A 26,863-nucleotide genomic window follows, 5' to 3' on the forward strand; every position below is an offset into this window, starting at 1 on the left:
AGAGACTGTCAGAGGTAGTGCCATGAATAAATGACTGTATTTCAATTCAAATTCTTCTGTGGTTTGAGTTTCTTTATTTTCTTTCATAAAACAGAGAGTAAGAGACAATTTTTGCCAAAGTGGGTCTACCCAGCTGTGCACAAGATTTGTATGCCTTTCTTCATTTCAGCCTTTAATTTTCTAATCTGTATTCCTGCTGCAGCAGAAATCCAATGATCCAAGCACACGCCCAGTACAGCCTGGCAAAATATGAGTGTTAATTCTGTAGGGAGCTGTCAAATCGTGCGCTATTTTTGAGGACAGACCAGAGATACAGTCATTCTCACTGTACGATTTTTTAAGTTTCCACCAACTCTACAACATTCACAGTCATTTCCATGATATTAATGTTTGATATATGAAAAAAGTGCCAGACTTTGAAAGCAATGGGATTAAAGTATTAGGAGAAAAAATCAGTTGCTGTATATTTTGGCTTGTGGTGATAGAGAAAGCCTTCAACATCCTGGCAGTATTATGGTGTTTATATTTATATTTTTACAACAGAGAAGTATTTTTACAATGGTGAAGAGATTCTGTGTGGCATTAAGTACATTGTCTCTTTCTAGAAGAGGTGGGGGTTTTTATGATTTCCATCTCTCAGTCATCAATATATTAATGAATAATTTCTCTGAATTAACATGGGTTGACCTTTAAGAGTTTGGCATTCTAGAGTCATCTGCAGGGTTAATACAGCATTGTTGCTGTCAGCAGACTTGGGTCAATTAATTTAGCCTGCAGTTAGGTTGGAAAGAAGACTTAATAATGGAGGTGAATTATGTGAAACTTAACTCTCTTGATTCTTCAAAACTTTTTTTTTTTTTTTTAGCAAGCAAAGAAATCTTGTTTTCTCACCTGATTAGGCTTTAATTCGAATCGATTTCCGGGTGGCCTTGCTATAGACTAAGTTCTCACTAGAATGGACAGACTTGCATTGAACAACCAGAGTTTGTTGAGTCAATTTTTGACGTTTTTCAGTCATATTTCTAGAGTGGCGTTCGACTGACCTTCCAGTGTTTCTTCTTTAGATTAGGGAATAGGAGTGGAGACAAGTATGTGAGTGAAGAGTAAATAAGTGGTAGAGAACATGTGTAATGGTATAGTGAAGCTTAGTGGAACTTGCATGTTTCGTTCCATAAATAACTTAATAGTTCAAATTTTGCTTTCCTTCCACATAAGAAAAAAACCCATATACCTTTAGAATTTTATGGGAAGAATAAACTTGACAATTTTGAGGGTTTAATGTCAGAAATATGAAGCTTAAAAATGTTAAGTTATATTTCTAAGTATTATGAGTTTTCCATCATTTCATTAAGTGTTTGTTGCTGCAGGATAGTATCTAGATATTCTTCCTACTCATAATTATGGTTTTTTTGGGTTTTTTTTCCAAAAAAAATCACAACTGATAGGTGATACTGTTTAACAAAATAATTTTTTTTCTCTAGAGACAATGTCTTTTGGCTGTGTCACAGTAAGACAGGATGATATTTAGGCTTTCATATTTGGCTTTTTTTCCAGTAATTTTAAACCAAATGAAGATGATTTTGTGCAAAGGGAAACAATTTATCATAACAGCCTGACAGCCACTGGTTTGACAAATGATTACTCAAAATTCCAGAAGTCCCAGATATGGAAAATGAAGGAACATGTCTAGTGTTTTCCAAATATACCTGTTTGTCTCTAAAAATAAATCATAATAGATTAGTTATAGAAGTATATATATCAGGAAATATAAAGCTGAGCCCTAACAGTCTTGGCCTGGTTTGTTTTTTTTTTCCCAAGTGAATAGCCTGGAAAGTCAAGGAAACAAAGTTTTTCGTTCTATCCACATATTCTCCTTTGATGCTTCAAAATACACAAGCCATAAATTATATCCATATAGAAATGAGTATGCTAATTTTAAAGTAACAAAGACCTCCAACTTCCGCAAAAAATGTTTAGGAAAATAATCAGAAATGTTTCATATGCACAATAGATCCTTTCTGTATTTTGCAAGCAGTGCAGAGACTCTGAAAATACTCATCAAGAAAACTAAAAGATAATTCCTTGTAACAGTAAATTAATCAGGTAGACACAAACCATTTGCTGGGGCTTTTTCCCCTGATGTGATTTTTTTTTCCACTCTTTTATCTTGCATCTGACTCATCATTTTCCAGTGCCTTTTGCCTCCTCTGTAGCCTTAGGATGCTCTTCTGCTTTTCTGTTGAAGTTAGTTGTCCGTGCAGAGAAGCTGTCTAGCAAGCTGATGCCTGCTGTCTCCTTGCTTCTGTTTGGATCTATATGAACTGATTTGTGCAGTAATTAGAAATATTTCAAATTTGTTGTTTCATTGAGTTTTGCTTTTAAAAACCTGTTTTAAATACATATAGGACAGTGTAATTCAGATTTCCACATTCTTTGCATGCATTATGGCTCTAAGCATCTTTATATTTGAAATTCATAAACATATGAAACTTCTTTTATTTCTTTTCTCAGATCCAAATAATTATTACCACAGAAGAAATGAAATGACAACCACAGATAATCTGGACTTTAAGCATCACAACTACAAGGAAATGAGGCAGGTAGGCAGAGAGGCTGTTGTGTGACCTGGATGGAGGGTGGATGGGTACAGGTTTTTGAGCTCTTATGCAACCTGAGTTCTTGTTAAAAGGTGTCTGCAATCTATTAAAAATATTTTTTTTCAGTTTTAATCTATTATTAAAAGTGGCAATCTATTAAAATCCCAGAGTTTTAATCTGTGCATCATCTAACCTTAAACAGGTGACACTACATGACAGAGGGAGTATTTACCCATAACGTGTCATCATTTTGCTTCCGTATATGTTTGAGTGGTGAATGTTGCAGTGGTTTCTCATTTCAGATTTGACTCTGACTTAGCCATCAGAATTCTCCTATATTTTAGTGGGTTTGGGTAATCAGAATAAACTATACAGAGACCAATTCTGTATTCATAGTTGTGAAAATTGGCGATAACTCAACAGAAACCACTGGAATTACTTTGTTGGCCAGGAGAGAGGAGCGAAAAAAGTTCTGTTGGTATAGTTTTAAATCTGCCAGCCTTGTTAATCTTGTTGCTTTATCTTCAAATAGGCGACCCTGTTGTTTTGGTGGTGGTTGTTGTTTTTAATCTTGCTCCGTATCACCACAGACATAGGTGTGCGTTGTGCTAAAGAAATATTTCTGCCCTCTTTCTCTTCAAATATAAAGATAATATGTTTGGACTTGAAGTGCGTGAATCATTTTCTGTGTGCTGAATTTTCAGTGTATTTATACTGCATGAATCACCATTCTTTTTTATTGAGCAATTGTGTACTGAGTCACACATTTATTTTGGTAGAGATTTTGTGGCCTATATTTCTTAGCACAAAGATTAGACAAGTAGAAACTCAATTGGCATAATTACTGTCAAGAGCAATAAAATAAAGTGAATTTTAGATTCTCATTGCAGAAAGACAGGTTGGTCGGGTTAGAAATATCTTTGGGGAAAAAATGCAGCTTTAAACCAGAATGTTTTTCCACTTTTCATACAAGAACAAAATTTGCACTGTAGCTGAGAGCTGGCCAGTTGTGAGCTTTGGCTGTGCTCTCTCACCTTCTGGTTTTCTGTGTGTCAAAACACTTAATTTATTTAGAGCTTATTGGATTCTAATTAGGTTCTGCTGCTAGTAGGCAGAACATTGATGGTTGGGTAGCAGTAAGTCTTATATCCCTGAAACTATTCTTAGAACTTTGTAATTTCTTTCCTGAGTGTAAAATGGAACAATAACTCAACTTCAAGAGTCAACTTTATTTTTTTTTTAAATACTGTGCATTATTGTGAGTCTTGTTAGCTACTTCACTGCCAACGCTCTTAGAAAAACGCTGTTCTTTCATGTTATTTATCACAAACACTGAGGAAGGAGGAGAAAAGAGTGTTCCCAGGGCCATGTTTCAGCAGCATTGCGTTGCAATATGTCAAGTATTTCTGAGAGGGAGGGATTTTCTCAGTGTCAGATTATTTTAATAGAACTGTTTAGGAAGATGAAATTTATAGTACCATTTTCTTCTTTTAAAAGTCCATTCAAGATTCTTCTTTCAGTCAATGGGAACACTTGGTGTGTCTTGTATGCAGAAGTCAGGGTTGTCTTACAGTCCAAAATATTTACATGATGTATTCATGCTGTATAGGAAGCTGTTAAAATGGTTGATAGATATCCCCAGAAATAGTTCGAGATGGACATTTGAGTAAAACCTTGTCTTTGAAATAACTAACCTGGATCATAAATTTCTTAGGAAATAGGAGTGTTAATTTTGAAGTCCATTTAACTGGATTTCAAAACTCCTATCTTTGGACAAGCCAGACTCCAAGCACCGCTGAAGTCTTGTGTTGCTCTTCATGGTCAGCTGTGTTTATGATGTGATGTATGCCTGATGATAATGCAGAAAATTCTGAATTGAAGAGCACTCTATATGTTACCAGTTGAACAGGTTTATTTGAGGGTGAAACAGCCCAATGTAGAAAACTAGAGCGATACCCAGCAAACATCCTAGGTGGCATTCAATGCCAGATTGACAGTCTCTGTCTGATAGTCTCCAGGCTCAAGGAGGAGGTAGTTTCTGGTTTGGCCCGCAGCAGAAGAAATAGAGAGATCTCCATAGAGGGTTAAAGAATAGCCCTGACCTGAAAGGCATTGACTGAGAGCCCTTTTGCCTCCTCTAAGTGTAGATGGCACTTAGACCTATGTTTAATACACCTTTTCATCAAAATGGAGGAATTGGACCTTCAAGAGACCAGTTTTGCGGAGCTGCTTCAAAGAGTGCATGCAAATCTTTTTCCACTGTGCTAGCAGGGTAAATAATTGGTAGTGACAAATAAATAGGAACTGTCAAATAAGAACTGTTAGTGAACGTAATTGTGAAAGTGTTTTACAGTCCTGCTGGTTGTTAATAAAGCCCTGACTGACTGTTATCATCAATTGTCTTTGACAGTTTCTACAAAATGCAAAGAAAACACTGTGACATTTCAGGTGACTTATTGTGCCGTTTATAGGAAATGGATCTGAGAAAAGCAAATATGAAATACGTTTGTTTTCAGTATTGTATTCACATATAAACATTTAACTACATTACTATATCCATACTGGTATCAAAAGAGCCCCAGTGAAGTCTACTGCAGAGGCCCTAATTCACGAAAGGTTCTTTGACTCAGAAGGTAATCACATGCTTGCAGTTAAAGAGATGATGAGAAGTTTACTGAGGCCAATGCAAACATTTCCAGTGATCATAATATACTTTGAACTTGGTTCTAGGCATTTTTCTCACTAATAATAAACTTTTAACGTATTTTTAACTGCTTTCCTAAATCAATGCTCTGGGTATCCTGTGCCCCCTCAAGTGCCAGACGTGTTAGGAAAGCTTCTGCTCTGCAGCCTGATTTCAGAGACACCCCTGCGAGGACATGTTCATCTTCCCCGTTTCATATCTTGGGGAGCTGCATGGATGTCGCGATACACCAGCCAGGAGGGACTTTCCTGCAGTTTGAAAAGGGTGTAAGGAGAAGAACTGGTAAACATAGAGCTGAGAGAGCAACATTACTTATACATTGTAGAAAGCGGGTTTAACCTGCTAAAAACCACCTCATTTTAATGCAGTATCTGTACTCATTGGCAGACTGAAAAAAATAATATTTATCTCTATTCGAGAAAAATACTGTATCTGGTCCAATAATAATCCATCTCATCCTCTTGTCAGCAGGACATAAACTAATGATCCTCCCAGAGTAACCTTGGATAAGTTTTGATCTGTGAGGCTCTAGCAAGAGGTTCATAGCTCGATATCCATTGATAGTATTTTTGGTTCATTATGAGTGGGTTCAGGTGCGGTAGCTCTTGACCACGAAGATTTAAGGCAATCTGTCTCAAAAAGTTGGGAATTGACTTGTTTAAACCAAACACTAGAAAATATAAAACAATGTCCTCTGGCTTCACCTATGTGTCTCAACTAGAACAACAAACGATGACATACCTACTTACGTGTGCCCAGAACGTTAAAAAGAGTTCTATGGAAATAGCTGGGTACCTGAAATACCGGGACACTGATGATGATGACAGTGGTGAGAAAATGTAGATATGAAACTAGACAATACGCTGAAAGAGCATATCTAACTCTAAATTTTTCAGACGAGTGCTGAGTTTAGGTTTGCAAAAGAAATTGTTTCTCATACGTATAAAACCAACGTATGAGATGAACAAACGTACAAAAATAGCATCTTTTCATTCTCTTTGCAACATGATTATAAATAGGAGTGAAGCCTTTTATGAGAGGAATTTTAATGATGTTCTTCCTAATGTGAACTGTGTTTCCACTTAGATTTGGTAAATGGTGGCATGGGAATCGGACACATCTAATTATTGTATTTTTTTAAATCATCAGCCTTGTTATCATCCAATATTGTTTCTAAATTAACACTCTGTGAGCAAAGAGTTTTGTTGTGCAACAATATTTCTTCAATAATGTATGCACCCTTGTTTATGAAAATATTGTCTAATTACTAGTCCCTAGGGTTCCAATTTACAGTAAACTCCTTCTTTCTTTCTTTAATGCCTTCCAATGGAAAAAAAAATGAGACATAAATTCATGTCATTTAAAGCTATTTGCAATAACTTCTTGTTATTAACATATAAATTTTCAGTCTTATTTCTAAATTTCAGTGTTCATCTGAAATGCCACAGTACAGTGTGTGTTTGTGGGACAATTTAGATATCCTTATCTGGATGCCATCTGTGTAACTCCATTGGTTTAAACACAGCTTTAACCTTAACCATGACCTTCCCTATGCACATTAGTAAGCACTGAGGCTATTTGATTATATTTTGACTATACCATACAGTATTTGCAGAAACAGTGAATAGAATAGATTTTTGATGGGAGGAATGTCTTCTGACAGCCTGTGGGCATTTCCATTATTAACCCTATTTTTTTGCTGAAACTTGGTAAGCAAATTCTGAGGAATCTGTTATTTACTGAAGGAGCATAACTTGCTGTGTTTCTGGAGTCTTCCAGATCACATCTATTTCGCTATTTTGGTCACATCAACACTGCCTTAACTAACAATTTTTCCATATGAAATTTCACATCGTAATACAAGAAGAGTGAGCTTGGTTTCTACCTCAGTGGAGGCAGGTGTAATCAGAATTCACCGGGAAAATCATGTTTAAATGGATGATATCATTCCCTCTTAGTTTGTTTTGAATGAAGTTGCTGCCACGTAGGGTGAAGGAGAGAGAAATCTCCTTTACTGGGCAGAGTGTGCCTGTGGCAACTTGTAATGTATATACATTGCTGTGCCACTAACGCCTTGGGTCATCTCAAGTCACTTAGCTATAGTAAATCACAGAGTGTGTAGGAGGAAGTGTTAAGGTGGCTAATTACCCTCCATTGCATAATGTTTTGAAAACATGGTTTACTGCCTTTTCGTAGTATGGCAGTATGGTTTTGCTGGGTTTATTCCGATTGGACTTCCCCCTCGAGTCTTTAATTTTGTGATAATATTACAAATACATAAGAAAGATCTTGAATCTCACCTCCTCTGTGGTGTTTCAGCAGACAGTATTCAGCTTGTTCCAGCCGAACAAACATGTTGTGTGATAGCAGAGCTGTCATTCATGAACTAAACATAAAGCTTTTACAACTAAGAAATAATCAGAACAGAAAATGAAGTTTTTGCCACAACCAATTTGGGAAGAAATAATTAATAGTGGATCTGTTTTGATGATGCATTGTCTAATTTTGTGTCATTTTTTTCTTGGCAGTTGATGAAAACTGTGAATAAAATGTGCCCGAATATCACAAGAATTTACAATATTGGAAAAAGCAACCAAGGACTAAAGCTGTATGCTGTCGAGATTTCTGACAACCCAGGAGAACATGAAGTTGGTTAGGATTTAGTCTAACTAAATCTGTTGAAGGGTGTTGGGATTTGGCTTTTTTTTAATCTTCATTCTCTGTATCTGCCGTAATTATCACTGATGGAATTATATTCACAGCAACAAAGATTTCAAATGTATGTGGGAGGAACTTCAGCGCTATATTTCTAAATTGGGAAGAGGAGGGAGAGCACAAATAGAAGGCATTTTGAATATGGGAGCAAATTCTTTAATGATAATGAGTTTTATTCTTTACAATAACAAAATAGAAGTGAATTTTAGTACTGGGGAATGGATTTTAGTTCTGGGGATTTATGTAGCTTTGGATAGAAATCTACCATTTTTCTGTGGGGTGAATGCATTGCAAGCAAGGACAGGTCAAATCTCCCAAATTGTCTTTCACTGGTGAGTGCGGGGGTACAATTTTCTATGGTGATATAATTCTTCAGAATAGAAACTCATTCAGTCTTTGGTCCTTCTGTGGAGAAGAATAAAGATCTCAGCATGATAGTGCCTGGGGCAGTTGTTGGAATAAAGGTGTCTTGTGCTTTGCCATGTCCATAAATACCTTGATATGTATTCATCCCACCCAAGGAAAAGTGTGAAATGCTCCTAAGACATCTCTCTGCTTTGCCATAAGGGATGGAGCACATTAGATGTAATGTCTCGGTAGACTTGGGGCTGATCTTAGACCGCAGCCTCTGAGTCCTAGATGTTAACACCAGAATAATTAATCTAATCTGCCTTGTCCACTCACCTATCTTTGAGAGTCCTGCAGAGAACATGCAAGGAGTGTATCATGGGCCAGAGAAACTGGGAGGGTGGACACAGCCGCAAGCCTTGGCCAGTTTGGGTCTGTCCTCTTGATGTTCGCAAGTCTTATTCATACAAAGGACAACTCGATTATGGGGCTTTTTTTAATAGCTGGTGCTATTAAAGTATGAAGTGTTTTGTAGTTGAGTGCAAGTATTGTGGCATTCAACATAACACTGAAAAATATATGTGAGCCTGTTTTTTGATAAGGGAAGGAAAAGGAATGTGTGAAGTCAGAGATCGATTTTGTATGGTAACTGAGTGTTATCTTTCACGACCCTCAACATCTGTCCCAATGAGCTACCAGCAATGTATTTTTCATGTTATTTTTAGACTATCCAAACCTTTAAAATCTACCTGTAACATGCTGAAATTGTGAGTATAATTAAAAATCTGTTTAATGGAATATGGGTTTTGAAGTGTTTACACAGTGTCTTTAGTTATCACTGATACATAAGACTGTTCTTCTAAAATAGCAACAGAAAGTAATTATTTGTTTCTGTAAAGTTACATTTTCACCTCTCATTTGTTCAGTTAAGGCATTTCTCCAGCTCTCCTTAAGTGAAATGCTGCTGATTGACATAAATGAAATTTGGTTAGATGTTTGATTTGCTGCTTTGACTACACTTCTGCCCCACATGTTTTCAACAGGTGAACCAGAATTTCGGTACATTGCAGGAGCTCACGGGAACGAAGTGCTTGGACGTGAGCTAATCCTTTTGTTAATGCAGTTCATGTGTCAGGAATACCTGGCTGGGAACCCGCGCATCGTACATCTCATTGAGGACACCAGAATCCACCTCCTGCCCTCGGTCAACCCAGATGGATATGACAAGGCATATAAAGCGGTAATATGATTATGAACATACCAAGGAATTATTTTAGTTGTATTAGATTAATGAAATGTGTTCCTGTTGTCATTATTTTTTTTTCAAAGGTCATATTTTGCAAGCAATCATAATAAACAAATGTAAAAATAAACACATCAAAGCAAACAGAAGCCACTGAAACATCTTACTGAGAAAAAAATCTGAAAGAATTCTACGTGACATTGGCTAACAGGAAGATGTGTGTGGAAAGGAGGATCACAAAGACTGCCAGAACAAACCATACCGAGGTGTATAGATCAATGGGAACACCATTATGGAAAGTGGAAAATTCATGCAGTCTGTTTCTCATGAGAAACCAAGCTAAGCACATGAAAATTTGCATTCCTCTGCAACTGAAATTTAATAGTGTGTCTTTAAGGAGAGCACAATGTGTTGGGCGTCATAATAATTCAGTCTGGAAGAAGACAGACACCAGGAGGAAAAATTTCAGGGGCTCGTCAAATGCATTGGAAAATCTTCCAGGGCAGTCTGTAGAAGACTGGAATACAAAAGTTGCATTCACAGCTGTAGAAGGGAATCTATGCCACCCCTAGTGCAACCCGGGGGAAAATCAGTCCTAAATAGAAACCTTGAAAACAAAAATGGAACACTTTGACTGACCCCAAGTAATTTTTCATGGGTTTTGCTTGACCTCATTCAAGGTTTCGTACAAAATGAAAAAATGCCAATTATTAATTTCAGTTAATTAAATAATTCATCCTTCCATTTCTCTCTATAGAATTATCTCTGACACATCCCCAAACACTTTGCTGAGGGCTCACAGGTTGTCGTGTTCTCCATGAACATTTATCTTTCTTTTCTTTTCTTTTCTTTTTTTTTTTTTTTTTTTTAAATCTAAGGGTTCAGAATTAGGGGGCTGGTCTTTAGGACGATGGACTCAGGATGGCATTGACATCAACAATAATTTCCCTGATCTAAACTCTTTGCTCTGGGAGTCAGAAGATCAGAAAAAGAGTAAAAGAAAAGTTCCAAACCATCACATCCCAATCCCCGACTGGTACCTGTCCGAAAACGCCACCGTGAGTAACACCAGAGGGAGGGGAACACAAAGGCTGGGGCAGGCTGAAAGAGTGAGCTTTACATTTCTCAAGAGATTGGTAACTTGTGGGTGAAGTTACACACCTGATCTAAGCTACTTGTCTAGGCTTCCCTGTTAGTCTGTGGAAATAAAAATGCACCAGAAAAGTACCATTATCGCCATATGTCAGAGGCAGCCATTGGGATGGAAACTGCTTCCCGGTGGATCCTCTTTTCCCTGGACTATTGCAAGAACCTGGAGGACTCCATACCCAACGTTTAGGCAGAAACAGGCAGACAAAGAGGAACCCACCGCAGAGCTCAGTTCTGCGAATCGGGCTTCTCCCTAGTTTTGCAGCATAGGTGAGCTCTTTGCAAACTCAGTCGCCATACAAGTTTCTCCTGGGGTTTTCTTGATGTTCTTATTTGAAATAACACAGCAAACACTGAAGCATATGCAAAACCGATGCAGTGGCTTATGTTAAAGCCATTTATAGGATCGCAGTGCCAAAAATGTAACTTATTTTTGCACGGCCTTTTAAATATAATGGCAACTATTTATAGTGGCTGAGGTTCCCCTAGTTTGAGGGGAAGGCACTGAACTGCAGCAGTTCTGTGGGCTTTAGAAATATTTCTGTGTCTAAAATCCCTTATTTCGAAAACTCCTTTCCCCCGATGGCAGGGGGAGCGGTGTTGTGGTCTGACATCTTTGTCGGTTGCTGCTCTCGGCCTCGCTGTTCAAAGATCTTCCTGCTGCATAAATTACAAACATTAAGTTTTTGTAAGTTTTTATGGGTTGTCAGTAACCTCCAAAGCATGGCAGGCAAGCACTGTAATTTAAAGAAGCCCTTCTCCTTGGCCACATCTTTTGTGCTGGTTACTCACTCCATGCTGAGAAACTCACAGCAGGACTCCTGCATTTGGTCTACCTTTGGAAGAAAATTACTAAATTTCTCAGGTTGAATCAAAGCTGCTGTTTCTTTTTCTCCCAGGTGGCAGTTGAGACACGGGCAATAATAGCATGGATGGAAAAAATTCCTTTTGTGCTGGGTGGCAATTTGCAGGGAGGAGAGCTGGTGGTGGCGTACCCCTACGATATGGTGCGATCGATGTGGAAAACCCAGGATTACACACCTACCCCAGACGACCACGTCTTTCGCTGGCTCGCGTATTCCTATGCCTCCACTCACCGCCTGATGACAGATGCGAGAAGGAGAGCGTGCCACACAGAGGATTTCCAAAAGGAGGACGGCACCGTTAACGGAGCCTCCTGGCATACCGTGGCTGGAAGTAAGTGTCTGTAGAACCTACAGTGAACGTGACCTTGTTAAATATGATAATGCCGTCACTGCCTGGTGTACATTGCAGAGGCAAAGGTGGTAAAAAGTGCATCAAGAGGACAATTTCCCCAGCTGAAAGTCCATTCACTGCATTTCATCAGGTATCAGAGGGTTGAAGGAGACTGCGTGACTTGGTGACCATTTCGTTTACCGCTGACGTTTCCAAAAGTGCACGTGCAATATGTTAGTTTTATGGATTCTACTTATGCGGGATGGTTTGTCAGGACAAAACCAACCATTCCAAACTCACTAGCAGGGGGGAGCCTGTCAGCCTTTGCCATCTCAGAGGGTGCCAACAGAAAAATACTGCCAAACAGCAGAAGTAACCAGTGTCGGAGCCAAAGCAGCGACTCCCAAACCAGTCTGGGAGCCTGGGGAGAGAGAGTCCAGTGGCCCTCAGATGATAAAATCAGGATTTCTACCTCCTGCTTGCTGAACGCAGTTGCAGATCAGCCCCCACTGACATTCACTTTGAGTTGTAAAAACATGCCTCGAAAAGCTACTGCTTGCCTGCTACCACCTTATTTTTAAAAGACCTGGACGTGCTTACACTTAAACTTTGCATGGGCTCCGTAGGCATTTCTGCTGCCAGAATAAATTACAGATTGCGTCTTTCACCATATGCCCAAGCCTGTCACCCTGTCAAGGAGCGTGAAGGAGAAGCCGTGTCCTGTAGTGCAGACAAAGCATCGGTTTCCAGAAATTCCAATTAGAAGCCCATTTTTAACAGCAATAGGCACGGTTGTCTCTACGGGTGTACACTTCGAGCAGACTCAGAATAGGCACTCCGCTGATTCATCAAATGTTGGTGGGGTTTTTTGTAAATACATAGGTGAGACAACATATTCTACGAAATTAAGAAATGAGCCGTGCATCTGCCGTCACGTTAATGACAACAGGAACAACTGCAGCAGTAATAGCAAACAGATGCAAGCGAGCATCTGTGCAGACCACGTTTTATTGGAGCTGGCTCTTGTTTGTAACTTGCAGGTAGTTTCACTGCATAAACATTTCTGGATTTTGGACACAACTTTTATGGCTTTTACATTGGCCTGTGTAAAGTTAATGCTGGCCAGCCTTTAAAGGCTAGAGCCAAGAATAAACTTTTCTTTTCAAATATTTTTTCAGGAGGTTAAAAAGTGCTGGGTGGATTTTGGGGGAAGATTCAACTCTTAGATCACAAGGCCAATACCTGATAACACGTTTCTATGCATTTCAGCAAATTCTAAAAAAAAACCCTCTGAATGCTAACTTGACTGCTTAACTATCTGTGTTTAATTGTCCTGTTATGAGAAACATGATTATGAATCGATCCAGAAAAGATGACATTGGCCATGTCACTAACAGATGTCACACTAAGTTACATTAAGTAATGATGTCAATATAGATACTGAATAGTATCTCGATTTCTTAGTAAAAATTGCATATTGGATTTGGTTCATCTGATTTCTTTTATTGCTTTATGATGTTTCTCATTATACTTTACATCCTGCTCTCTTACATTGTAGTAAGTCTGTCTTTGAGAAGAATGCTGGAATATTGCTTTCAATTCTTTACACCTTGGACTCCAGGCTAAACCTCCAAGGATGTAGTTTGCATTGGAGCTCAGCCTGCAATGTGCAGGATGGTTTTAGCCCTCTTCTCTACTTAGACAAATGGAAGGAAGTGATTTGTATTGCAGATATGTTTATGCATGCGTTTATATGTATTACAGGTGATAGTTAACCAACAGCACCTTGCACCGTGAAGGGTTCTCCAAATATGATTCCAGATTTGAAGACAAATTTCTCCCGTATTTTTTCACTCTCTGATTCCGTGACTGTACAGATGTAGCTGTACAGCTCTCTCCACTTTTTCCATTTCTTTACCTTTTAGATCAACACGTAGCACTTTCTCTTAAGCCCCTGCTTGCTTAATGCCTGACTTGAAGGCGACACACCAATACATTGCTTGCAGAAAGCTGCCCCACCTCTGTCCTTTGGTGTGGGTGGCATGTCCTGGCTGTAGCATGACTTGAAGCTGCCCACCCTCTCTCTCTTCTTCCCCCAGCTGCCTGGCCTTGCAGTGATCGTGCGTATAAACTTCTCACTGCTCGTGCCATGGGAAAATTTAGAAGGGATTTTTCTAATTCCTGTTCAGCACCAGAGAGTCCCTAGAGAAGTACGTGCACCACAGATATCAAACACCTCTGTATGCCTTTGAAACCCAGACATACTATTTCCTGCACATATTTTGGATTGCAATGAATGCAAGTTCCTCAGCAATTTTACATATAACGTTCCTGCACTGAGTGAACTGCACAAAGGCAAAGAACAGATGAATTTCATTTTATTTCCAGTGTTTTCAAGTCTGGATTTGCATGTTTCAGACACTACACAGAGAGTTTCTCTTGGCAACATTAAGCCATTTTCTTAAATACATGTATTAAAACTGAGCAATTACTGTGTATTGCGAAACATTTCACAACAGATTAATCAGGATGCGATACAGTATGTGAGGGGGAAAATAATTGTGGCTGTTTCTCAAACATTTATGTGCAGAATAGCGTATGTCACTGCCTGATATTTAGGCTTCCCCCATCAACAGAAGTGCAAAGCTGAACATCTGTATTGTATAATCCTCCTGCTCTGCATCCAGCAGGCACTGAGGACTCGTTAAATACTTGACTACTGTTCTATGGTAATTGGACAGGACTAGGGTTTTTTTTTTTTTTAACTCTTTTCAAGAGAAGCATTTGGTGAATGCATTTCCTGCTAAACTCTGCTATTGTAAAATAAAACAACTAATGATCATTAATAAATATTTAAATTAGGGGTTTTAATTCAAGATGCAGATGGATAATGAAAAAATGAAGCTCCCATCGTTTCTTCCTCTAATGTTCATGTGCTTTGTTATGTTTTCTTTATGATTGTGGAGAACTAATAAATGGAATTTCCCAAAGGAAAATAATTGTGAGAAATGGGAGAGAAACCTGGAGAAGGGAAATGTTTGGGATCTGTATCAAAATACAGTCTTTCCTAGTGCTCAGGACCTTTGTGAAGGTCACAGCGCTCTCTATAACATAGACTTAAACTGCAGCCCCTTGGAGGACAGGGGCACTGGGGTTCCTGGGTTTTGGTTAGGACACATTCCTAATGGAAATCCCTACTGCAGAGCGGTGGTGCAGATTCCAGGCCTCTGCAAAGCCACAACAGGGAGAAAACAGAATAGATCCTGCCATTCCTTACAAGGTAATAGGCACCATATATATAACTTAAAGGAATTTTTACTGCCTTGATTTTTCTGGCTTTCCTATCATTTAGATTACTTACATGGGAAAACATTTAGACTGAGAAACTATTGCATCGACCGTTCTGATAAATCTTTTTTAGTTAACAATCACTGTGTGCAGATTACCCTGCATCCTGACATTTAGGGTTGTATAAATTCGGTTAATGGCCACACATTCATGCAAGCTAACGTAGACCATCCCATTTCTACCCAGGGCGAACATAAGTGAGAGCTGCTCCAAGGGAATGTGTCCACGATTAGTGCAGCATAGTGCTTTCCGAAAAGCAAAGCACAAGTTTTTTGCTGTAAAGAGACACCTTTCCTAACATCTTCCTGGTGTTCCACTATCTTCTCCATCAATATCATAGAAACTTTATCCGGAATGAGTTTAATTTTGTTTTGGTTTTGTTTATTTTCTGCTAAATCTCTATTTCCTGTAAGTTTTGTGATAGCAGGAGGGCGCTGCTCAGATCTGATGAACAGAATAAAAGAGGATGTGAATTGTTTCTTTTTTCTCTCCTATTGACAGGCATAAATGACTTCAGTTATCTGCACACAAACTGCTTTGAGCTATCCATCTATGTTGGCTGTGACAAGTATCCCCACGAGAGCGAGCTGCCCGAAGAATGGGAAAACAACCGCGAGTCCCTGATTGTTTTTATGGAACAGGTATTCGACAGAAGAACAACTTCTGAATAACTCAATGACTCCTTTCAGATTGAAAGGGAGTTTAAGGTTTCTGATGTTTTTCTTGCATGACTAATTAAATGATTATTGGTATTTGTGATAGAAACCTTACCTATAAGCAATACTGGCATATCACTTCAGCCAGACTGTTTTAATTTAGGAGGACAAAATAATGAAGCTTGTTAAAATTTGACGTGAGTGCAGAGCTTGCTAGAAGTGACTGCCAGAAAAAACCCTTATGTCCGCTGTTTTATCTGCTTGGCTTATCTGTCTCTTGAATTTGATGCCTCGGGAATCCTAACAGAATTTGTAAGCTGGTTCAGAAGTAGCTAATGGCTGGAAGGCTAATACGGGGTTAATAATGATATTTCAAAATTGCTTGAACTATAAAGTAGGAACAGAATATACTTAATTCACATATGGAATTAATGATTTGTTGTATCTTCCTAATGATAGTACTGTTCATTGCTGTGCAATATATATTTGTTTATTTATTCTCTCAATAGGTCCATCGAGGCATCAAAGGCATTGTAAAAGATGTGCATGGAAAGGGAATCCCAAATGCTGTTATTTCAGTAGAAGGTGTTAACCATGACATTCGTACAGGTAAAAAAACCCCAAAAACATCAGTGCAAATGAACAGATTTGTGGTTTAAAAACAAAATACGGGACCTCATTGCAACTTTGAACTCTTTTCTGAGAAAAGCCAGCGGATCGCATACAGCCCAAGGAGAGTGTTGCAGAAGGAGCGGCACACGAGGAGGGAGTCACTTCTTGCCATGGTGCAGCTGCGTAGTCCAGAACAGAACTATGGCTTTCCATGGCTTTCCTCTCTGCCCCTTTGCCTCTTTCCACCACTTTTAAAGTATTGAGCAAATAGCCTTTTATCTGCCCAAAATCAATAGCCTGAGTAAGGCTGTGTCTTAAGGACTCTTATTGCTCCTTTTCTCATGGCAAGGTAGTGCAAATCTAACCCAGAATAGTTACAGCGCTGAAAAACAAGGGCGTAGGTAATGCCTTGGTGGGCGAAGAGTGTTTCTCTGGCTGTTAACAGTTACAGGACTGTGAATCTGTTGGAGATGCGATTTAGACGGTGTCCAGAGCAGGAACAGCTGTTGCAGGGAAGGGGGAGTTTCACAACCTGAAGAGCCTCCTGCACAACATCACAGCTTTATGAAAGATTGTTTGCTGGGGCTCAGTAGAGACGCTGCTTTGTGGGGGTGAATTTCAGCCCAGGCAATTACTTTTCAATATGTATAGTTTTAAAAAACCCACACAAATGGCTATTTGCCTTGTTAGCACGGTCTTGATGCTACCCAGACACGGATATGTATATTCAGAGTAAACTCTGAGCCTATCTAATGTCCTGGAAAGTAGTTACGGCACTAAATAAAGAACTGCTTTAAATAAACACTAGCAATTGCAAGATTAATGAAAATTGTTGGCAGGTCGTGGCCGGGACAGTGTCCAATGGCCGTTGTGTTTGTGTAGGTACTGTACTGTGATTTAAGGCACACAGTCATCTTAAATAGAGAAACAATGGAGAGGATATGCGGAAAGAAATGGCAAAACAAGACGTCAGCAGGAGTCTTTAGTGATTGTGCTCAAAGTGCTGGTTGCAAGAGCTTAAGGTTTCTGTTGGATGTTTATGGAAAAGTAGCATCATGATGAATAATCAGACAAATCACATTGCTGTGTACTCTAGGTTTGGTTCGATATTAGAAACAGGAACATTAACTTTGTGTATTTTTTACATCCCGACTGGCATTCTGGGTCTTTCATTAGCTGCCACTTTCACTTACTTTGCCACTAAGGTAAGCTGTGGCACACTTTGACATGTAAACAGATTTCAGGCTATGGAATATCAGAGAGCTGTGGATAAGAGACTTCCAAATCTTGAATGTTTGCTACAGTAGATTATCTGAGCCAATAATAAATCTTGGAATATCTAACTTAGTTTACATTAATTTTATTTCAGTGCTACTGTGTCTGTATTGTAAAAGAAAACATCTAATGACAGGTATTTAATTAGGCAATAATGATTCTGCCTTCAATATTTCAAAATGGGACCACTGGGAAATGATAGGAGGAATTAAAGTAATCAGTTGTTTTTCCTTGTCTTTGAAGTCTTGGCAGTCTTGAAAGACTCCCATAAACTGTAGTTTGTATTTCTCTGTTAACAGAATTAATGTATTGCTCTGATTGAGGCTGAGCAAATGCAATAGGTGATTAATCTCCAGCTCTCGGGACACTGGATTGCCACATGAAAGAAAAAAATCAGCAGCTTAAAGACAGCAAACATGCACACGGAGAGGAGTCGTGGTGGCACGTTAATAATGGTGCAGGATCACGGAATCCACCGTGTAACGCTTGGGGAAACTTGCAGCTATTTACGCCTAGACTTAGAGCTGAGCTTCTGTGGCTCAAGGCCATCTGAGATTGTTAGTAAAACTAAAAGTACTTATTTCATTCTTTTTAATTCTTTTCTTTTAATGAGATGTTTAAGTTGACACTCTGTTTGGGAGTCATTTTGTAGATGGGAACATAAAAGTTCAATCTTGTTTTATGTTATACAGGTAACAAGGTATGTCTCATTAGTCTTTGAAACTGGAGAATTTATGTTGGAGCCCAAAAGCTAAAATGACATGTATAACTCCGGAAAAAGAAGGCAAATTGTCAGCAGTCTTCTTTTAGTAATACCTTTTAAAATGAAAAATGAATCTATTTAAACCTCCGAGTTGCCTTGATATAAAAATAGGACAAGCAGGAGAAGAATTATGGCCACTATCTCTGTTCATAAGTTTTGTTTAAAATGAGTTAAGCTGTAAGGTATCTACTGTTTCTTTGATACATTAATGTGGTTGAGTACCCTGTAGAGCCAGACAAAAGTTGTCTGTAAAGGGCCTCTAATAACATTTACTTCTTTGAGAAAATTTCTCTGCTTCTTCCTGTGGACAAAAAAGAGTATATGGAAAGCACATTTTTTTTAACTTTCTTTTAGATGTACAATATATCTTATGGGAAGAGAGTGTAGCTGACACTAAGCTAACAATATTAATAGGCTAACTGAAGTCATTGATTCTTTCTGGAAAATTATTCCATTTTTTCTTCATGCATATGTAACTATTGACCAAGTCTGAGTGATTACGCGTTGTTACAGTTAGATGCGGGCTGTGGTCTATGACAGAAAAAGAGTTGGATGACCAAATGCACATGGACATCTTTGTATGCAAAGGCAGTTTGTGGGTTGCTTCCTGTAATTACACATTTTGGAAATCTCAAAGCAAATCTTGAAGAAGAAATGTAGAGTTTCCTTCTGGTGAAACTCCTCCATATCACAGCCTGTACCAGACTCCAAAGAACAATGCATATTTAGTGTGATTTTTGCAATAAAGCATAATTAATTTAATTTCACACAATGTTCAGAGACATTTTTTGAATATTTTGCTGAGTTTCATATGATTTCAGCACACATTATGTAATGAAACCCAAAGATTTTGAAGGAGCGTTTAGTAATATTTAATAATGTTAATGTAAGCTAAGCATAATTCTGGTATTATAACTTTGCAGCCTCATTCTTGGCTGCCTGTTTAGTAAATAGTTGAGTTTTAGTTGTTTCATGCATTGGGTGTGCAGCACTATGGCTAGTGCTCTTTCCTGGAGAGTCTTTTGTAGGTAATTAGATTTTTATAACGTATTTAAATTTGGTACATTTAAGTATAAATATGACACTTAATTGTAACAGGGAACCTATCAGGCTTAAAGAGTGTTCCTCTTAATTGAAGTGTTTATAGAGTCACGTGACACATTTAATTTATAATAATAGTCTTCATATTTTTATGCATTGCTGTTTTATCTAGGCAGGCATGGCAATTCTTTTCCAGACCCAATAGGAGGAGATAGATGTAGTCTGCCTCCAGCCTGCTCCCACTGGAGCCTATTCTTTTAGCAAGCCTATTATTTACTAAATTTATCTGTATTTCTAATTGTATTTCTCTTGCCATCTGCTCTGAAATTTTTTACCTACTACATTTAATCTGATTTTCAAAAAAAAACCCAACAAACTCTTTTAGTCTGGTATTAAATTCTGGGTGATGACAGCTGACAGAAATACTAATGTCTACTTACTTGTAAATGGAAAGGAGGTAAAGTGCATCCTGCTAACAGTTTAATATCCAGCTTTGTAATAATTTCCCGGTGGTGTGTGAATGTGTAGATTTTTTTCTGGCTTTGTGTGCAGGGTTGTGATGAAGTCCCTGTTAAATGTGTCAGAAAAATGTGGGTCAGTTTTGAAGTCCAGGGGCTAAAGCCAACCTGTAAGCAAGGATGCATTCACAGCCACGCACAGGGTGATCCGTAGCCTTTTGCCAGTCCTGTAGCATCACCAGAGCATTTACAGCTAAAAATGAGCCCTTGGGGATAAATTCAAGAAACCTGGGCAGCTTTATGTGTTGTGTTTTGGCTAAGCTGCCAACAGACCCAATAGTAAGGGAGAACTGAATAAAGAGCTTCTCAAAGAGTCCTTCCTAAAAATGCCCGAGTCATGAAAAGTAGAAAATCTGGACCTTGATCATCACTCCAGCTGGGGTCAAAATTGCTGAAAGAAAAACCTGAGCAAGCTGGTATGCAAGAACTGAGATGATCGGGTGGGCTTCTTGCAAAAAATTTTACACTTGCATTCAGACTACAATACGAGGGTATACCTGATATAGCTATTTTGCTAACACTTGCTGTTTGCAAACTTGTTTTTTTATTGTACCAACCCCTAAATTAAACTCCCATTTCTTTAAGCAGAGGTTAGCTAGTCTGATCTTTTCCCAAATATAATATTTTTAGGTAAATCATCTTTAGTTTTTGCAACACACTGCATTGCAAGCGACCCAAGGCTGGTGATAATAAGGTTGTCGGTTCTCATCAGTGCCAAAAAAAAGCCAAGCCCTCTTCATACAAGAGACGTTGCATTTCTATTTATATATAGAATTGCATATTTGAATATGCACTTCCATTCCACAATGGGTTTTCCCAGGACAGAGCAAAACTAATTGTAGATATTAGTGTTTCACCTTTTTCAGTCCGCAGCTAAGCATACTTGCTAGTTAAAATAATATTTAAGAAGTTGTCTGAAACCATCCTTATGTATGTATGGGTAATCCGAGATCATTTACAGGGGAAAAAAAAAAAGAAGAAAGCAGAAAGTCCTGATTCAACGAGATGTTAAAATGCATCTTGATTTGTGCATGAGTAGTTTAGTTGATTACTGAAGCTCTGTTCATGCATTTACAGGTAAGCAAGTGGCTAAGTACCCTGATGAGTTTGCAGGAAAATTAGCATAATAAAACTCAGTGTAAGATTTTATAGAAGGGGATATTTACTTAGGTCTCTAAGTGAGTTGACTTTGTGCATTCACACGCTTTGTGTACTGAATAGCACCAAAACAAGTGTCCAGGCGATCTGGCCAGGATCGTGAGTGCGATGGCAGTACCCCACTGGAGCTTCTCTTGGTTGGTTAGTTCAAATTAGTTTGGGGAAGGTCTTTTATACCCCTCAGGAATCACCAACCATTACAAGGTGGCCCTTTGCCTCAGGATCTTCAACTGACAAAAATCTTAGGTCAGATTGAAGCCCGTTGTCCTTTTTTTATTGTTTGGAAAATAAGTTTTCTTGTAGGGTTGGCAGGACAAGGAGGGGTATGTGTGATGAGGGCAGCCTCATTGACACCCTCCTGGTCTGAGGATGCAGGGTTGCTGCTTCGGGTGTCACCTTATCCACGTGCAGGCATTTCCATATTCTCATACACAACGTGTTCCTCAAGGAGAAAGGGCCGCTGTCCTGAAAACCGTCTCTTTTCCTACCAGGAGCCGATGGGGATTACTGGCGTCTCCTCAACCCGGGGGAATACGTGGTGGGCGTGAAGGCGGAGGGCTACACCGCCGCCACCAAGACCTGCGAAGTCGGTTACGACATGGGAGCGACCCAGTGCGACTTCACCATCTCCAAAACCAACCTGGCGAGAATCAAGGAGATCATGAAGAAGTTTGGGAAGCAGCCGATGAGCCTGTCCATCCGGCGGCTCAGGCAGAGGGCTCGGCAGTGGCGGCAGCAGCGATAGACCTCAGCCGGGCAGCCCGCGGCATCCATGAGCTCTGCTTCTGTCAGCCTGGCTGTAGTTGTAGTGAGAGTTACGTAGCCCATCTCTTCATGCATATTTCTCTGCACGAGGCCTTTCTGTTAGTGGAGCTGGATGAATAGTGGAGGGAGGTTCAGTTTGGTGAAAAACCAGACACAGAATTCAAGGTGAACTAGAATAAGCCCCAGGTTGGGGGGGGTGAGGCAGGAAGAATGTAGAAAGATGTTTTGAGTTAACCTGGAATGAATTTTTTTTGCTTGTTGGGTTATTTAATCCTTTGTAAATCTGTTTTCTTTAAAATTAGAAAAAGAAAAAAAGAGAGAAAAAAAGAGATTCTTATAAAGGAGAAGCGTTGTTTTGAATGAAAAACTGAAAAATGTTGTTAGTAAAGTATAAAATTGGTATATTTTTGCAATTCAAAAAAGTTTTGACACTCTATGTTTTATTCTTATATAGGAGGAAAGCTGAGAGGTGACTACTTCTGTTGAGTATCATTAAAATTTTGACAAAGTTTCAATCCCCCTTTCCCTGAAAGTCCACCTTTTGACAAGCACCATAATATTTGGGGAAAAAACCTGAAGCAAATAACCCACCTTAGCTTTCCTGCTTGGGCTGTTTATATTTAAGGATGTCTTGCAATTCCTGAATTTCATACCAGGAGTGGTTTTCTCCTCTGGCTTTTTAAGGCTGCGTTTTTACTCCGTGAAGTAAACCTAACGAAAAGGGCATGGGGTACGGACCACTGCAGCACTGTGGCATGGCACACCCTTCTCTAACCTGGGAGAAGGACTTGAAACAAAGCTTTTCTTGGGACACAGCCAGTCGTATCGTGTATGAGAGGAGAGGCTTGGTCACTGGCATGTGCATAGTTCACAAATTCACTGATACCATCTTTTTTCTTGATTTTTGGCCTGCCTGTAAGTGCCTTTTGTGCTCGTGCACGCCTCGTGCCACAGTTTTCTGTGACTTGCAAGGGATTTTGTATTCCTCTGCATGGTCTGCTCCTCTTGTCACTGCAGCTGCTGCTGCTTTTCTGGCCTTACTTCTCTATGGGAGCAGGATTTGTGCTTTATTATTGGCTTTTAAGAAACAAAATTATACAGCAGGATAGGATTGAGGTTCAGGAAAGATGCAGGTCAGATCTAGGAAAGAATGAAGTAAATAAACACTGGACAAAGTATCAGCTGGTGAAAATCAACTTTCCTCCGTTAGCTTCAATGCTGTGACCTTAATTATACCAAATGAAGGGCCAGCTGTTTGATTTTAGCCAGTCAAAAGTCTGTAGCTAAATAAATATCTCAATATGCTTGGTAGAAAAATCGTGGCATACACTTCCAAGTACGGTTCTGTTTAAAACATTTTAATTGCTATTACACTTTTTGCCTATTTGATATGATTCTTGGAAAAGACATTCATCCAAGTATCACTCAAAACTGAGGAAAAATAAAGTGCAAGTAGAAAACGTACTGTAAAAATACCACGTGCTATCTGTATTAAATCTTTTTTCCTGTCAACAAATCCTGTAAACACATAAAAGGCAAAAGATTGCCAAATGAATAACATAATCATGAAGCCTTGCATAATAAATAGTTGTATTCTTAAATTTCTTAGACAATTCCAGCCCGTGCTTGTTCTGCAGATGCCATTAAATAACAGCACTTTATTTGGCAGCAAGGGCTCAAAGAAAAGAGAAGAGTGCATACATAATTTTCTATAACTGAAATTATGGAACTCCAGCTCCCAGTCAGCATCATTTAAATTAAGTAATAGAGGTAAACAAATAATCCAATCATTACATTAGTATTTAGAATTATATTTTACATATTTCACTCTACCACCCTTACAACATTCTATATGCCAATATAACAGCAACTTGTCCAGAAGGGATTTTTTGGCAGCTGAGAAGGGATTAATGATGTCTTTATGAAGGTAACAATGTGAAATAATTTTGGAATATGGAGTAATGACAGCAGACAATGTGTTAGCAGTTTACTTTGGCTTGTTGATTGGCATATGTAGATTTTGTTACCACCACAATAGATCAGGACCATACATGATTTTTTGTGTTATGAGCTGACGGAGTTTCTTAGGTGGCTTCTCTCTGGAGTCCCACGAAGGCTACCCAGTCGTCTTGCTGGGAGTGGTTGGCATGTACAGGCAAACGAGGAACTAACCAGCCGAATTGAAATCACTCCGATGATCAGATTGAAGGTGGAAACCTCTATGTTAGTCCTGGCAGGTCAGTTCTTTCTACCTTGAAATAATGTTTCAGCCTGGTTTGAGATTAACTTTACACGCCTAGAGGTGCCTATGCTTTGTTCTCAGGTATGAGGTTATCTCAACGAGAAGTTATTTTTTATTTGATAGGAAGAAATGGATTTGATGGGAAATTCTTGGATCTCTGTTAGCTAAAATGAGATGGACTCCGATTGCTGAAGACCTCAGTAACATCAGATGCTGAAGACCATGGCCTTGGTGCTCTTTACTGGCCATGACTAGTGCTTACACATACTTGGGCACAGCAGAACTATGACTAATGCAGGTGAACTCCATTTTAGTCCAGGCATTACTAAATAAATGGCCTAATAGCTGTCAAGTGTACTTGTCTGTGCAATTATTTTTTGATTGTCCAGCACCTTTACATTGGAAAACCCTGAAGTTTAAAGGAGTCTTACTAGGAACTTCACATGTGTGAATATCTTGTGCTGAGATAAGATGCTTATGCCTGCCCTGAATATAATAATACTGAACTGATGTGTGCCCTATTTACTGCTACGGTTATGCACTTGAGAGTTAAAACGGTCCTGTTCTTTGAAATACATAGCACTGCTGTTTAACCTTGAGATACATTCAAACCACAAAACAGTCATTCTGGATACCAGTGTTTTCTATTTATCTACCTTTTCCATGTTTTTAGAACAGGTAATTTTTTCTAAATTCTATGGTTTTAATCTCTTTTTCTTTTAGTGTTATAGGAAAATAGGCAGCCCTGCAGAAATGACAGGAAATAGAACTTGAGGATGGATACGCTTCTTTTGTAATTACAGGTCCATTTTAACAGCTACTTACACAAAGACTTTGCTACGCTTTGATCATCCCTGATACAAAAGAAAAAAAATACAGTCTCTTCCAAGTAATAAGAATTCAGCTGCACAATCTCACCTATGCAGGAAAGGTTAAACAAATAAAAGGTTAAAACAGGACATATTCCACTCTCCTTGATAATATCACCCATCAGTCATGTGCTCTCATGCAGAGCTCTGACAATCATAAAATACAGTGAGAGCTGGCTGGCTTCTCCTTGACTATCCGTATCATGCTATCCAGCTATTCATTTTTTATCTGTTTAATTATCATCATTTTTATCACCCTGTATTTCAGTTTTTCTCATCCATCTTAGTAACTACAAGTACGCTAAACTCTCATAGACAGATCTCAGTATCTGCAAATCAGCTTGGGAATGCTGAAGCCAGTAAAACCGTATCTACTAAAACTATATCTATTTACACACACTGGCGTAAGTGTAGTGAATCTTAGTAATCTCTAATCCAAATTTAATCTGCTGACACCAGAACCTTGTTAGGAGTATCTGAGTATCACTTTTACCAGGAGGTTGAACTCTGTGCTGATAAGAATGAATGTAAATGAAGTTATTGGCTATGCTGGTGAAGAAATCTAATTTTTCATTGGGTATTTTAAGCCGGTCACATATTTTCAGCTTTTGTCACTCACTACTTTTCCTTCTCTTATCCATGTATAGTTGTGGGTTTTTCCTCTAACTTCAGCTCATTATTTTCAGTGAATATGGGAGATCTTCCCAAAGTGTGGTTTTTGGCAGCCAAATATACTTCCCTCTTTTATCATGCTGTAGTAGGTGGATGACCTTTTTGAGAAACACCGGAACAGAGATGAGTTAACTTAAAAATAGGGTACAAGTGGTTTCACACGAACAACTTTCACTAGTTAACCTTTAAAAATTAGCATGTAATATATTTGGTATGGGTCTGAAAATGCCTGAGTTTGGAGGCAAATGTGCCTCTTTACCATTTGTCTTTGTAATTAGTCTCCATATCATAATACTGTAAGTGTGAGGGAGTATAAAAGTGCACACAAGTCATATAAATTGTGGGAGCATCACCTCCTGCTGCAGTACGTCGTTATGCCGGCACAGAAACACGGCAGGACAAACAGCTCTGTGTACACCTACCAGCTGTCCAGCAGGAGCCCGGAGAAGTTCTGTTTCATGCTCACTAAGAGGATATAGCTTTCCAAACATCTTTTTCCTTTCTTACTGAAGCAGTTGCACACATGGAAAGAGAGTCAGGGATTCTTACGGTTGATTTCATGGATAATTTTAGTACCACTTTTGCCTCTGCTTCTTTGTGCTATCAGAGTGGCAAGCCGTTTTCTCAGTCCTTTTCAATCCCTAATAAAGAGTTATGAATGTTTTTTGGCTTCAGGTGATTAACTTACAGAAGTTTTAGATCTTTATTCTGTTATTTCCTTAATTTTCAAGTTTAAATCATATCTATACACTTAGTCTAATATGCTTACTAGTCCTTAATTTCTTTTAAAAGGTCATTTAGCTTAGGATGACCTTTTCGTATTTCACCATAACACTATCATATGGTTTTTGACCCGCAAAATTTATGTTCAATGAAGCCATCGCAGTGAATGCAACCTTATGCCTGCAACAGTAAGTCACGAAATAACCATTCTCTGCCATTTTCCACTCATATAATCACCGTTTCACAGCATGTGTAGCCAGTTATGTCT

General features: G+C 38.8%; 2 protein-coding genes across 5 annotated transcripts in view; both read left to right on the forward strand.

The window, feature by feature from the left end:
* Nucleotides 1-24,683, forward strand: part of CPXM2 (carboxypeptidase X, M14 family member 2) — a 78,603-nt gene extending 53,920 nt beyond the window's left edge. Inside the window, exons 6-13 of the mRNA XM_075757675.1 lie at nt 2,512-2,600; nt 7,830-7,953; nt 9,408-9,604; nt 10,486-10,665; nt 11,656-11,953; nt 15,803-15,942; nt 16,467-16,566; nt 21,816-24,683. Coding sequence (XP_075613790.1) covers nt 2,512-2,600; nt 7,830-7,953; nt 9,408-9,604; nt 10,486-10,665; nt 11,656-11,953; nt 15,803-15,942; nt 16,467-16,566; nt 21,816-22,069 — 1,382 coding nt within the window. The 3' untranslated portion in view covers nt 22,070-24,683. The remainder of the gene's footprint in view (nt 1-2,511; nt 2,601-7,829; nt 7,954-9,407; nt 9,605-10,485; nt 10,666-11,655; nt 11,954-15,802; nt 15,943-16,466; nt 16,567-21,815) is intronic.
* The window catches only part of FAM53B (family with sequence similarity 53 member B), a 527,638-nt gene that overhangs the window by 481,331 nt on the left and 19,444 nt on the right, over nt 1-26,863 (forward strand). The window lies entirely within an intron of this gene.

Source organism: Balearica regulorum, chromosome 7, assembly GCF_011004875.1.
Source record: "Balearica regulorum gibbericeps isolate bBalReg1 chromosome 7, bBalReg1.pri, whole genome shotgun sequence".
NCBI lineage: Eukaryota > Metazoa > Chordata > Aves > Gruiformes > Gruidae > Balearica > Balearica regulorum.